The following is a 15,724-nucleotide window of genomic DNA, read 5'->3' on the forward strand; positions in this document are numbered from 1 at the left end:
AGCATGTAAACAGCTTTATATATCCATGGTGAAATGAAAAAGGAATTTTAATCATAGAAAGGAGAATTTATTTCACTTGTAAACCTAGAAAAAAATATGATTTTTTTCTCCTACTGTGTGAAGCCATCTCATTTTACCAAAGCTTTGTGGGAAAGTGAACATTTGAGCAGTGAAAGGAGATGAAACAGACACTACTTAATCATGATGTTGTGTCTTGTCCAATAGGTAATTCTCTAATGGACCAAGAAAGCCAATGATGACAAGTTGTGGTCAGCAGTCCTTGAATGTGCTGATGGTTCTGCTCTCATTACTCTTATCAGCAGGTAACTTTTATAATTTATCTTTTACTGATACGTGCCACAGCAAAAAAATAATTGCAATTTAATACTGGGTTCCTACAAAGCATATAAAACAAAATAATTATTAATTGCATAATAAATAAGTCATAGAATCACAGAATGGTTAGGGATGGAAGGGACCTTCAAGGTCATCCAGCTCAAATACAAATGAAGCCTCTTTGTATTTAAGAACTGGAAACTAAAATTCAAAATGGAATTGAAAATTCACATTAAGAACAAAGCAGACTGGAAAGTTGAAAGAGTAGCTTTATTTTCTTGGGTATGCTGTTTTTTCAGCTCACCTAAAAGAAAATAATAATTTCTATGCCACCATAAAACACATTCATTCTGCCAAATAACCACCCACTGGAGCAGAGCAAGTCATCAGGCTCCAGTTTTGTGTTTTTCTGTGTGCACACTAGGGAATGTAAAGCACCTGAAGGATTGAACTTGGAATGTGGGTAATTTTCCTGAATCTAAAGAATTGACTGGACCAGAGATGTTTCTCCGGGTGCTTGGTAGTTCTGCTCTAGATGTTTGCTATTAGCACACAGGAAGGGTTTGTGTGGAGATGTGCCAGTTGTTAGACTGAGAGTTAGTCGAGTGCTCTGATTATTGTTTGTATTTGTTCATCAGAAGTCATTTATGGCATTAGGGTTTTTGCAATCATGAGAGAATATTTAAAATAAAAATTTTAATCCAAATTTTTAGTCCAAATAGGTTTGGTCTTACTGGCTTTTAGTTCAATATCTTTTATTCTCCATTCTTGAGGCAATTTTTAATATAAAAAGACTTTTTTTCAATCACTGCACCTTATTCTGTTGTAGTGCATCATATCCTCAACCACCAGAGTTAAAACTTCCCTAGGCACCATGTTTCTTAAAGTACTCTTGTGCTCCAGTCAGAATTGTTACTACTGAGTCTGTATCTTTAATATTCATAAAATATTAGTACTTGTATCCTCGCCAGTCAGTTCAAGCATGTGTTTTGTTGCCCACAGTCTCATTGCTTGTTTGCAGTGTTCAAGTTGATTCTTGCTAATGATAGTTCATTATTTAGCTCTGACACAGCCCTTTTGCTATATTTGCTTTATAATATTATCAACCAGAGCACTCCTCTGCTCAGGTTAAATCACTGTTTTCCTTTAGAGCCCTTCCCCTGAAATCCCCGTGTATGATGCTGTATTCCTAATTATGGAAGTGTCCTTTTCCTCTGATGAACTGGGATCAGGCAGAGGGGCTGGAACTGCTTCTTTGTCTTCCTCTAGGCTAAAGAAATTTCAAAAATCTGCCTCCCCTGATGTAGCAATGAGCTCAGCTATCAAGAAGTCTTCAATGTAGTGATCAAACAGGGATCAAACATGACAAAACTATTCCAGCTGCTCCAGTCTCTCTGTCCATTTTTAAGGTTTTTTTTACCTTTGCCACTCTTTTTATGGGACTTCAGCTAGAGCTCTCCTGAGGTCCCACTTTTCCAACCCATTTCCTCAAGATGATAAAAATACATGTGTTAGAGTTGAGTGGGACACTGTGATTGCACTGTGCATGCTAATAGCTGCATTCAACCACTGCTGTATTCCCTCAAACCTGGACTTTTCTTTTTTCTCTCTTAAAAGTACTGCCTGAGAAGTGCAGTGTTTTTATTTGAAACCAGTTACATACAGCTTTTACTACTTACATATTTCATCTCTTATCCTTGATAACTATTGGCTTTGTAAATGTGTTTCTTATTATTTTGATGCTCCTTGGCTATTGGTATTTTATTATCTGATGTCCTCTATTAGCATGTAGAGTCCAGGCTTAATCTGAAATCATCACAAGTCTTTCATGCCAGCCAAACTCTGCTCCCTCCTTGTGGAACATTGCCACTGTCATCTGTAGGAAGGGGTTTAGGTGATTGGTAACTCACAACACATTTTACAGGAGGAAATGTATTATTATTTTTCAGCCAGTCAATGTATTTTTTTTTTTCCTTGGTCCAAGACAGATCAGTTTCAGTAAAGGAAAACTACTGACTTGATGCAGTGAGTGATAGGGGAATGAAGAAGAAAAAAAAAAAATGATGCTATTTTCACTGGAATGATAGGAACCTCATTTTTAACCTGAGCTGAAATGAAAATCTAATGGCAAGTCTCCCTTTGAGCGCCCTAGGTTTTCATCTGTAAGATCTTGCTTCACTTTGGTATTTTTAGATTAACAATCTTAGTAATCAGTTTCTGGATTGAGAATATGAAACTTGAGGTATTTTATTTCAATGCTAACAAGATCACAGTGATGTTTTAGGGGTTGTCAGCACTTACTGGTTTTACTGGGCACACAAGGAATGCATAATAAAGGGAGGAGCAGCATGTAGTCATGCTAGAAGAGACTTTCTGACCACTAACTCTTAGACTGGCTTTGCAGTTGTTGATGCTTACTCATTTAAAGGATTGAAACACATTTATAAAATCAGTGCTGACAGCAGGGCTTATATTAACAAGCAAAAATCATCAAATTATTTGCACATTACAGCATTTTTTTTCTTTGAAGTAGGAAATTAACATCCACACAGCAAGTTAACATGTGGTAAAATGCATACATATGAATATTTCTGTGGTTCCATATGGAGAGCTTATGAACACCAGCCATTCAGAGTGTCTTGGGGCTTTAAAAATTCAGTATCTAAATTAAAAATGTACATTAGGCAGATCTCTAGCTGTGACCAGATAGAGAAGTAACAGTTTGACGTTTGCTGGCTGTGTAGCTTTTAAGTAGGTAAGTCTTGTGATGATGAAGCATGGCAGACTATTCTCTGGAAATCAGTTGGAACAGAGAGAGGAGCATCTCTATCAACTGTTCAATAACTGTTTTCAGAAACAGTGTGAGTATTTGCACTTGCAGCTCCACTTCAGACACAGCTGCACCTTTGCAACAGACAACTTAAGGCCTTTACAGGTACAATACTTTTTATCTGAAGTATTTCTCTAGAAATTTTAAACCTGGGGATTTAAGCCAAGTTATTTTCAGGGGAAAAAAAAAAGAAAAACACTTGGAAGAAGATAAATCTCACTTTATTGGATCTCTGATCCACAGAGAAGCAAAGACAGCAACTGAAATGACACAGATTACAATAAATTGAGAAAGTGTTTTCTCTGTGTGCTAGGTCTGGCTGGGATGGGGTCAAAACTGTGTTTTGGGCAGGTGACCAATGCAGTGCTGGCATCACAGCACTGCTATGGCACTGCTGACCCAGGCTGGCCAGCGTGGTTTCTATACCATGGGATGGATGCTCAACAATAAAACTGGGGTGGGAGTTCATCCAAAAATTGCTCAGGGATTGGTTGGGCATCAGTCTGCTGGTAGTGAGTGATTGCTTTAGCATCACTTGTGCTTTGCTTTTTGTTGTTGGTGGTGTTGTGGGGTTATTTCTTATTTGTTGAACAGTGTTTATCTCAACCCGTGAATTTTCTCTTTGCCTTTCTGATTCCCTGGCCCATCCCAGAGAGGGGGAAGTGAGCAGGCAGCTGCATGGTGTTCAGCTGCCCAGCAGGGGTAACCCACCACACACTGACTGCCGAGTTCAGAATGGGATTCAGTCATCGCATCATGCATTTCTTTAATCACCGACACATTTTTGCTGTTTAAGGATTTGCTTAGAACTGTTTTATTGCAGATGTCACTCCTCCCAAGACCTGATGTTATTTTAATTCTTCTTTCCTTCTGTCATCACGCTTTCCTCAGTTTTCATTCTCAGAGAAGGTTGGGGATTGTTTTCTTCTTAAAAAAGAGCAAAGGAGCCATGTAGTGGTCAGGGGACACTTCTACCTGTGCAGTTAAACAAAACACTTGGCAGTGACAAGCAGGCTTAACCTCTGAGTGGTAGTGACAGGACCAGAGGCCATGGGCACAAACTGCAACCTGGAAGGCTCCCTCCAGACATCAAGAAATTGTTTTGCACTTGAGGGGGACTGGCCACTGCCACAGGTTACTTGTGGAAGATGTGGAGTCTCCATCCTTCGATACTCAAAAGCCATTTGGACACAGTTCTGGGCAACAGGTGGCCCTGCCCAAGCAGAGGATTTGCATGAGATGACCTCCAGAGGTCCCTTCCAGCTGCAAACATTGAGGTTTTTCACAGCATAATTTATCCTGGCACGCTTTTATTATTGCTGTGTTAATTAAGGAGGGGTGCAGCAAAGTACTTGTTCAAACAAACTCATTCCCATGCAGTTACGTGCTGTGTGGATTTTGTGACAGAATTTGAACATGCAGGTTTGTTACAAGAGTTACAGAGGGTATTGAAAACCTAAGTCTAAAGAAAGTTCCTTCATAGATGATAGCATCTTCACATTTGGAACACATGGGGTTTTTTTGTCCCCAGGTAGGGCAAGAACAGGTAGGTAATTAGTTTTCTCAATATCTGTATTCCTTTAGCAATGGCTTTCTTCCAGCACTTTCAGTTCCTGGCTGAATTAATCTACAAAAATTATTTCTTGTTTCATGCAAATAACACCAGGTATTTGTGTGCATACATAAATATTTAGAGTGGGCTTTCTTGACTCAGACTGGAGTACAAGATTACCTTGTTGTCAGTTTAGTACTCTGCTTTTTGTTCTAGGCTCCCCCTCCTTACGCACAAATAAAGACGTGATCTCCACTGTCACAATCCTTTAAAATCTGTCTTGAAATTAATGTATTTTATAAAATTGACAAACAAATGTTAGGAATAGGCTTTTTTTTTTAAGCAAAGTAGAAAATATAAGAATTAGACAAGGTGCATAGATGCAATTGCAGATCAAGAGGGGTACAGTGCAGTGCAGCTAAATCCATGCAAGTCATTATGTGTAACCTCTTGTACTGGTAAACTGACAGGAAACTTCTGCACCAAATTTACAAGGGTTAATTCTGTCAGTCCAAAGTGAATCTATCATTTATTAATTGGTGTAACCTTATGAAGTGCAGCTGCCCACAGCAATGCTGAGCCTCAGTTCTCCAAAGGAAACACATTTCACTGCAGAGGATTCAGACTCTGCTTCCACATTTCCCTTTCCTCAGAGCTTAAGCCCTTTGGGGTGTCTGTGGGTACATGTACTCTGAAATGATGCTGTAATGCCTACCATAATACAAACTGTGAATGTGGAACCAAATACTGACTCCTAAAAGTCTTTCAGGAAGCTGTGTATGGTTGCTTACCATCATTTTGGAAGGGATGTCTATCCTTCTCCTCTGCACAATTGAAAAGCTCAGGGAAACTAAGATGATAAAAGGGTATCTGTGGACAGCTTCCTCCCCCCTCCCCCCCCCCCCAATAAAAGTGATGGTGAAATCAGTGTGACACATGACTGTAAAAAAAGAAAAATGTTCTCAGAGTTGTAATAAAGACTTTACATGAGAACTTATTGAAGAAGAAATGTAAGAACTCCCAGGAACCCCTGTATTTTGTTAGTTGTGTCTAATTAGTTTTGTCAAATTTGCAAATTCAGAGTTGTTCAAATTTGTGATGGGGTTGGTAGTGACTGTTTCTGATAGAATATTCCTTGTCAAAGACTGACCTTTAGAGAAGAAGAAAATAAATCAGGAACAGTCAACCAAGTGCCATCAAACTTTTATTGCAGTTTCTACATAGACTTTTTGTTTTTACTAAGTTCTCCCAGGAAACTCAAACATGAACACTGTTGTGTGTTACGGATATTCATACATTTAGAACGACAGTATTTCCCTAAATAATTTTGTGCCTCTTAATGTGGAGGGCATTTCTTCCCTTCCCTTAAAACAATGGCAATCAGAAACATAGAAGCAACAGAATTCAAAATGCAACAGAAGTCTGAACATCGTTACCTTTAAGTACTAAATGATAAAACATTGAAAGTTCTGAACTACTAATTTTTTTCAGAAATCAACCAGCAATTGTTTAGCTTTGAAAAATGAGAGTTGATAACATGCAGCTAACAGAAGTGACTGACAAAGCCAATGTTGTTTTTGTTTTCCAGTGTTGTCCGCGCATTTTCGGGTCTGCGAGCCATACACGGACTACAAAGGTCGCTACCACTTTGGTTTTCACTGCCCCCGTCTTTCCGACAACAAATCATACATCTTTTGCTGTCACCATAACAACACAGTGTTTAAATATTGCTGCAATGAGACAGAGTTTCAGACTGTTATGCAGATGAACTTAACAGGGAATGCAGATGGATATATGCATAAGTAAGTAAATGAGTTTTAAAGCACTCTTCACCAAACTGTTCCTGGTCTAATAACAGAGTCTGAGGTGCACTTAATGATGGAAGCAATCAGAATAATTACTTATGCACAAAACCACTACTAAAAGGTTTTTTGTTGTTGCAGAGCTCCTAAGAGAAGGAATATTTCAGCTTTGCTTTCTTTGACGTGGGCTGTAAACATTGCAAGGAGAGTAAAAGTTGCATATGAATGTGACAAATAAAAAGTTACTTATAAAAGTTAGAAAAGTCTTTTCCCTGACCCCAGTTTGATCCAAAGTGTGCTTAAATGTGCATCAGTAAAAATAAACCCCAAAGCTGTTCATAGGTGTGAGAGGGAGTGAGCTGACATTTTCTGTATCAACCCAAATGCCCTATTTGGAACCCCTGATGTTTTTGAATTTTAATCTCTTGTAACAAATCACTAACCTTGAGGAACAGAGTGTATTTGCTTTTATACCAACATTGTGTTGTCTCCTTGCCTGTTACCTGGGATACTTCCATGTTCTGCTGAGGGCTGTCCCCCAAAATAAATGTCAGTAAGTTTTTTATTTATAAAGAAGTAGGAAGTAGCAAGTAGATCTTTGTTACTGAATACCTATTTACAGGAACAAAATCTTCCCTTGTGGTCAGTTTCCTGTTTAGTGTTGACATTCTGGCCACACTAATCTGTTGTGATTTCCCTTGGTGTAATCCCCAAGATCGAATTCTCATCAGTCTGCTCCCCTGCCACTGTATTCTGTTATTCAGCCCCTCCAGGACAAGGAAGGGGCAGATTGGTGTGTTGTAGCCATCCCTGTGGGAGCAGGTGCAGGGCTGTTAGGAGATGATGCTGCTGGAATATTGATGCTGGCTGGTCCAACTCACTGTGTGCAGCTGTGCTCAGCTCATGGAGTCAGCAAAGCACTGCCTTCCTTAACAGTCACTCCTCACACAAACCTGCCAGAGAAATTTCAGGCGTGCAGAGACCTAGAAGTTGCATTCTCTAAATTTACTGGTTGCTAAAATGTCGGTCACCTGCAAAGACAGACAAAAATAAACTCTACCCTTATATCTTTAAATCAATGTGGATCTATACTGTTATTTTATGTGCACTTATGACCTTCAGGTGAAATTTCCTTGTCTTGGCTTTGTAGTGCATCTGGGATCATGAGAACAGATCACACAGAACACTGGGAAGATGCTGTAGTACTGAGCCTATTAAAGACCATCCACTTTCTCCACTTCTTGTGCAGCCCAGACAATCCAGCAACTTTCCCCTGGGGCTCCCCAAATCTGGCAACATCAATAGTTCTAGGCAGCCTGGTAGAGTTTATATCCCCAGTGCTCCCACACAATGTGTGCTCTACACATGCTGAAAAGCCAAGGTGTGCTGCCCCTTTGTGTACTGATGTGGCCCTGCTCCCTCAGCAGCCCTGGATGTCAGAGAGGTCCTCGCAGGACTCTCAGAACAGAAGGGCTCTGCAGGTAGTCACAGACAGAGCCAGAATCTGCTGCACACTTACAGTGGTAATGAGCCCCAAGAATGGGCTCATGATGCTGTTGCCCCCACTCTTTTCCAGGTCTTTGTCCTGCACACAGTGAATTGGTTTTATTTCTTGCCCTGCTGTTCTGTAAACCGTGCACCAGCACTGCTGACCACCCTGTCTTGCAGAGGTCAGGGTGTTACCATCAAAGGCAGTTCAGACAAGAGCCAATGCTTCATGCTTTTCCCAGTGTCTTCCCAGGCTTTTCCAGGTAGTCATGGCCAGAGCTTACTCGGGTAAGGCTCTTCTGCCCTTCCTTTCACCAGCACCCTGGAATGGAGAGAGCAGGCAGCCCCTGTCCAAGGCACAGGAACAGGTCCCGGCTGATTGCAAAAGTTGCCCTGGGACACAGAGCATTTCTCTGCCTCCAGAATTGTTTGCCTGCTCACATCTGCACATGTGCACACATCCCCAGAGAAATAAATCCAGTTGCCTTCATAGCACAGGGCTGTTGTGTATGTGAGCAGTTTGGGAACAAAAAAAGGAGTCTGGTGTTCTGTGAACTACAGCATTCATTTTGATAAAAATATTTAGAGCAAAAGGTACTATATTAGTTTTCATGCAGAACTATTTTTTAGAAGTCACCTTCTTCAATTGTCATGGAGAAAGAGGCACCTGTGTAGTTTTTGTTGGTAAGATATGTGGTTGAGAACCACTTGCAGACTATTTACTATCCAGTCCAGGAATTCCTAGGGACATCAGCTGTGTGTGAACTTTTGCAAAGGTATGTGAAATCACACTGGATACCCTCAAAAGCCTCTGGAGGTGTAGAGTGGAGAAGGGCAGGAATGGAACTGGTATTGCCTTGTTCCTCAAACATCACTTCAGATAAATCTGTCAGGAGCAGGAAAATGAAGAGATACTGCTTCCTACGTAAAACTCCACCCATGGAGTGAGACAGACAAGAGAGAGATCTTTTCACCCTGAGCTCAGTGACACTGGTAGGAAACTTCCTGGTATTTTTAGAAGGAGCAGAAAGAAGTGAACCCTACATGCCTACATTAAAAACATTGCAAAAAACTTCTTAGTTAATACTCTGACTTTATCATAGAGGATAATTTGGATTCTAATGCACCCAGGCTTCAGTTTACAGTGACAAAGTCAGCTCTTTGGTTAGATCTAATTTCACACACCACTGGAAAAAAAAAAACTACTGAAACCTATTCTACTGTGGCAGGGTAGAATAATTTAAGATATGGGAATAGCAATGAACTGAAAAAAAATGGATTATAGTTTCCAAGGAAGAGTGATTCAATATTATTGCTTGGTTTATTTCAATATTATTATTTGGTTTATTTTTCCCCTTAGCCATTATTGTGATCACCAAAACAAACTTCTTGTTTTATAATACAGCTGAGGGAGAAAGTTAATGAAGTGACTTGTGACTTCTTTGATATGGCATAGCTCAAAAGGCACATTTGTCTTCACCAGTCCCACAACACAACTATAACCACATTTATTTACATTTTTCCATTACTCTAACACAATATTCGTATTTTAATATGAGCAAAATATGGGAGTATTATATCTTTGCAACTATGCAGATTAATTAGTCTATATTATTTTTGAATGTGAATAAGTCACTATTAAATTTAGAAATACAAATTATGTCTAAAAGACAGGAAAAGCTCTGTAATCCAAAGCACTTTCCCTTAGAACTAAGAAATTGTTTAACTAGCCTTAAAAACAGTATCCACTTGAATCTAGTTTGTCTAGTTTTGGTAGTCAGGTTTTCTGTTGTGCATATTTTGGTGGATTATCAGTAGTACTGCTATGATAGGGGTCCTTAATCTGATACTGGAGCAATGTTCTGGCCGTCTGTAGTGTATCCATGTTTTTCCTTCTCTCTTAGTCCAGTTTGTCAGAGTGGAATGGCTTCTGCACACCTCATTCCAACACTGGCACCCAAAGCAGTGTGAGAACAGAATAGCACTATCTTTCTCTGGGTACTGAATGTCCCCTGCAGAAATGGTGTTTGCTTGGGTAGCACTCAGGGAGTCATCTTTACAGGAAAGAAAAAGAAAAAAAATCATCAATCACACTACCAACTGTTGCAAAAATATGTAATTTGGCAGGGAAGATCTCTCAGGTACAGCAGTAAGAGATTCCTCAGGATAGGGCAAAGGTCTGCAGATAAGTATAAAAGAAAAATGGGGGGGAAAAATATCATTTAAAGCCTAGATGCAAAAACTGCACTGGTTTCCTCAGTACAAAGGATGTAACCTTGCATTTCCTAGGAGCAGCCCTTACTGTTATGACTCCAAGGAACAGCCCCTTTTGAGTAGAGGGGAAGGAACCCTTTCCATTACCATCTGCCCAAATTTACAATTTGCAGCTGTAGAATTCAGCCCCCAATTGTTTACATTTGTTGTTTTTTTTCAAACCTGAATTCCAAAAAGTGTTATTTGTGTGCTGCACATAAAACCCAGCAAAATCTACTGAAAAGATATAGGTTAGTTATAACCATCTTATCTGTCTCAAAAAGTGAATTAATGAGATGGATGCAACTTGATACACCCTGTAATGGAACAAGCCCTGTAATTTAAATCTCAGCAAATTTGGAATCTGTTCACACTTTAGTTTTAATAAAAACTGAACTTCTGCCCAAAAGAACAGGAAAACCAGATTGCAAGAATAAACTTTGACAATTAAATCATTGAGGTCAGTAAAATGAGACCAAGTCCTAGAAGTTTTTGGATTCCAAGTTCTCTTCTGTGTTTCTGACCTTACTGTTATTCTGTGTAAATAAGATTGTTTGTTTTCTAATGAGGACATTTTCTTGATTTGCAGGGGAAATTTCATTTTGATTAGTAGCCTTCAGAAAAAGTAACATTTTCTACCACCTTAACAGTTGGAGAAACAGAAGATATCAATGTATAGAATATCCTTCTACATACTAAACATACTACTTACTATTTTTGATAATGCTGTTGTCCCATTGTCTGTTAATTAATATAAAACAGCCTTTGATTTTTTGTACTTGTGAGTAACAGATGTTTTTTTTTTAGGAGGCGCAGATGAATAACATACACATGATTAATAAATTTCTGCTTAAATGTGGAATACTCAAAATAGCTCTAATTTTCACTGATCAAAATTTTGGTGGATGGAGTTAAAGAACTAAAATACAAACAAGTTCTTTTGAATTTACTGTAAGGAATATTTTTGCCTCTCACAGTGTTGCCAAAACAAATACATTTTATTAGTGTGGATCAAATACAGCTTACCTGTATGGAAAATGGATCTTATTGGCATTAATGATGAGTAAGAATGGATTTGTCCAAATGCATTTCTTCCTGACTTTTCCAGCCTTCGCTTGCCTTTTATTTATATTAACAGAAAATAGAAGAATTTACCCCCAGTAGGACTAAATCTACTGGAAGTCAAGAACAGCACTGCTGAGAAGCCTGCATTAACCAGATCCTGTTCCACTTCCAAGGGCCTGAACTGCAGATTTTAGTGCATTACTGAGGTCTACCCTCTGTTGTGTGAAGTTAGGCTTGCATGTGTGAGTCAAGTCTTTAGCAGAGGCAAAGGCTCTGGAGTTAAGGGTTTTCAGAACATTAAATTTTCCAACTTCCAATCCTCCTTTGAAACATTCGGGTTGTTTGGGGTTTTTTAATTTTATTTATTTTTTGTTTGGTTGGGGGTTTTTTGCGAGGTGTTTGTTTGGGTTTTTTGCTTGATTGTTTGTTTAATTTTAATTCTAGGCTTGTGTAGTCCTAAAGTTACACAGGAAGGGAGCCATTAACAGCTTGGACCTTGTGCTTGTTACTTAGTTATTGGAAATGGGACCTCCTGAAATGGGAATTTTATCTAAGGGCATTATAGCTGTGTAGTGAAAAAAAATCATTCCCTGAAGGGAAGAGTCAGTCTCTTGAAGTGCTGACAGATAGCAGCACAGAAAGTAAAAGTCTGATTTCTTGTTTCAAATCCTGATTTTTTTAAAAGTATAAAATGGAAGAGTCATACAATAGTTTAAATAGAAATGAAAGTTCAAAGCATAGACTTGAAATCTTTTGATCCAGAAAGGCTGGGGGACATATTTTTAAAATACCAAAATATCCTTCTGGCTTGCATGTATAATATGTCTTCTCATCCTTTTTTTTTTTCTTGCAGCACTTCCATTTGGATCAATGTCATGATAAAATGTGGTTTCCTGCAACTTTCTCTGACTGTGAAAGGAGAGCATGTTTGAGTGTGTGTTCAGTTTTTGAGTTCAGCTCCATGCAGATGTGGGTTGTCCAACTATGACTTTGATATAATTTTTCTTTGAGACAGTCATTCTCCTAATGACATTTTTTACTAACATCCCTTCACTTTCCTCTTGGTTTTACAATCTCCAGTACATGTACTTCCACATTAGCTTATGGGTCTAGATCAGCCTTTTATTTGCTTTCTACCTAACAATCTCACTTTTATACATTTCTTTCCATCTCAGTTCTGATCTCATCCTCCCCACTCACAGACTTTCCAATCCAAACTGCATTTACACCTGACAGTCATTTTTCTTTTAATAATACTTCATCTCCAGCAGGGCATTAGCACTTCTTCCCCTTTTTGATCTCCAAATTTTTGACCCCTTACACTTTTTCCTCCTCTTCCCCCCCCCCCTTTCTTTTAATATCTTTAGTCATCTGTCACATCTTTACAGCTTTCTGCACCATATAATTTCCATGGCCTTTATCTATATATACACATTATAACTACACCAACATATACATCTCAATGTAGTACATATTTTCCTTCCTGTGAGAAGGAAAATCTAACATGATTTTGCCAATGTTCTTCCTTTCTAAAATTTATTACCAGCCATATTAAGAGGTCTTTAGCAGCTGCTCTGGCAAGCCTATGCACAGATGAGAGGGACAAAACTTTTTGTAAGAGGTGGCCGTAGTTTCTAAAAATCATGCCTGTAGCAGTATTCCTGTTCAAAAAATAGCTCATTTTTAAAGACGTGCTTTAGAACCGTATTTTGTTTCAGCCACCTATATATAATTAATGAATCAAACAACCTTGATGAAGTAACAAAGTGACCACTACCGAGAGACAACTTTTTTTATTGTCCCTTTTCTTCCTTTCACAGCAACTACAGCGCCCTGTTAGGAGTGTGGATCTATGGCTTTTTTGTGGTGATCTTACTGATCCTGGACCTTTTATATTACTCTTCAATGAACTATGATATTTGCAAATTTTACCTGGCCCGCTGGGGAATCCAGGGAAAGTGGATGACACAGGGACAGGGCCGATGGATTAACCCTGCTCAGGACCCAAGACAGACCCAGCCTCAGCCAGAGACACAGCCTCAAACTCAGCCCCAGCCTCGAACATCACAGACAGTACACACTTTAAAAGGAGATGCTTTAAGCCCACCCCTGGTGTCTTTTCAGAGTACATCTGCCTGGTAAGTAAGCTAAGCCATACTGAGATACATTCTTTTGCTGTTTTGGAGTGTGATCCCCTGTATTTTGAAGTGCCTGTGAATTCAGGCTGAACATTTCTAGCACATAATTATTTATATCATGACCTGTCTTACCGAATTACTGCTTAGGACTAATGTCTTACCCTGAAATATATTAAGTCATCTTTTAATCCTTTCCTTGGAGAAACAGGTGCTGCCATCTTTCAGTGCTGAGCAGTTTTACTACTGTGTCATGCAAATAAACTACAAATCTGCATCAACCATTATAAAAGAAGTTTTAATCTGGTCTCAAAGACTAATTGCTATGTATATCTGTTGCTCTGGTTTTAAAAGACTGTATAAATAGCGACGTTGGAATAGCTTCAACGTGAGATGTCACAATTCCTCTCTATTTGTGGCATAAGGTACAGAAACAACATAAAACCAGGTTAGTTTTTTATATGCGCAGCCAAAAAAGCTTTGCTTTTATCTCCTTTGAGAGTGACACAAGTAGGCTACTGTAAGGTTAAATGCTATGAAACCAAGACAAAACCTCCAACAAAAACCACCTCAGACCAAAAGGGAGACAGGTCTATGGGAGCAAGCAGAACTTGCAGCATAAATAGAAAAAATTAAATACAGATAGCCATGGGAGAGAATGACATCAAATTATTTTGGACTGGTTTTGCAAAAAAAACCAAAGCAAAGGGAGAGAGCTGAGAAAAACTTTTCTCTGAAAAAGGCGTCGAGACAGGGACTTCCTTTCTTGGCAAAGAAAGCATTAGGATTTAGAAGAATGCAGAGACAGTATCGAGTCATGAGTGTATTTTAGAGGAGTTCCAGAAGGCTGAGTGTTGAGTTTTGGCAAAATAAAGAATGTGCAGGGTGAAAAAGATGACAGCAGTTCCTGGAGCTGTGGAGCACATGAAGCCTCAGCACTGATGTCAGTCTGAAGCCTTTGGGTATTGCTATGTTGCAAATGGGATGATAAAAGCAATGGTCCGTTGATTTCATCATTTGCCCCCTAATTTTAAGTGTAGATCTAGAGCAAACAGAGCTGAAGATTTGTTGCAGTAGGCAAAGAAATGATGGTTAATTGAGTGATAGAGGAGGTTGCTTGGCACTGGAGCCCGTACTGGATGTATCCTGTGCAGATCTGACTGAAGGACCATTCCAGCAGTGCTTGCTCATAACAGGAGAGTCTGAGGCTGCTGCTTGAGAGAGAGAGAATTGCTTGTGCTTTGTTGTGAGCACTCTTTTTTTCACTTCGTCTTTCCTTTTTTCCTTCCTCTAATTCTTCCAACTTTTTTGCACATTGATTTCCCAGTCTCCAGATAAATTTGCCATGTATGTTAAGAACTACATTTCTATAACAGTAGTGGTATCCTGGCTTGATATGTCTGTGTACATTTGCAGATGCTGTAGATTTTGTACATTTACATACTACTAGTCTGCCTTAACATTATAAATTGAAAGCATTCTATTCTCTTGAAGGCTTGATTCCTGGTCATCTCTCATGACTGACTTCTGTTGTTCTCTTTCTTTGCTTTTCCCAAAGCGTTAAACGGGCAATGTATGTTAGGATCAGGTGAGCACATCCCATATGCTCCTTGACCTGTGTTGGCAGGAGACGAGCATTGCTAAGTCACTCCAGTAACACTCCCTTCTTCCCCAGTGAGCTGTTTGTTCTCCCCTCAGTTTCCATAAAGTTGCTCCTTTTTGTCCCCCCTCGTCCTTTCCTTGCTCAGTGGAAGAAATAAGTAGATGCTTCCTTATCAAAACCCTGTTTATCCCCTGTATTTCAGCATGTGAAACACTACACAAGCTTCCATATTTTCATTCTTGTAACCTGCAACTTCTGGAACTCGGAGCCCATGAACCAAGAGCACAGATGATTCAGTCCAAGTTGGATACAGAAAAAACAGCAGTAAGCACAGGCAAGATGTTTAGCACGCAAAAGAGGATTTTGAGTAAACAGCTCCCTCAGAAAATGACAGATTTGTGTACTACAGCAATTGCTAAAACAGTGGGGAGTGGGTTGCCTAGCTATTTATTTCTCTGTTAGATAATCTGCAGGTTATATAGATGAAAATATGGTAATTTTGCCCTACAGAAATTAAGCTTAGTTTCAGAGTCTGATTTTCTGCTACACTCTATATTTGATGAATGACCTCAGTACTGTCTTCTGAAAATGTAACCATACTATCAGTGAAGGAGTGAACATTTACTAGATCTGTCATTTCCATCCCCATTTTTAAAACTA

The 15,724-nt window shown here is 39.2% G+C and overlaps 1 protein-coding gene across 1 annotated transcript; it reads left to right on the plus strand.

The window, feature by feature from the left end:
* Nucleotides 1-253: 253 nt before the first annotated feature.
* On the plus strand, nucleotides 254-15,053 carry SHISAL1 (shisa like 1). Its single transcript, XM_062492488.1, has 4 exons — nucleotides 254-323; nucleotides 6,307-6,520; nucleotides 13,147-13,464; nucleotides 15,020-15,053. Exons 1-4 carry the CDS (start codon nucleotides 254-256, stop codon nucleotides 15,051-15,053), a joined length of 636 nt encoding a protein of 211 aa, XP_062348472.1.
* Nucleotides 15,054-15,724: the final 671 nt, after the last annotated feature.

The sequence above is a fragment of the Cinclus cinclus genome, chromosome 4 (assembly GCF_963662255.1).
Source record: "Cinclus cinclus chromosome 4, bCinCin1.1, whole genome shotgun sequence".
Taxonomy (NCBI): Eukaryota; Metazoa; Chordata; class Aves; order Passeriformes; family Cinclidae; genus Cinclus; species Cinclus cinclus.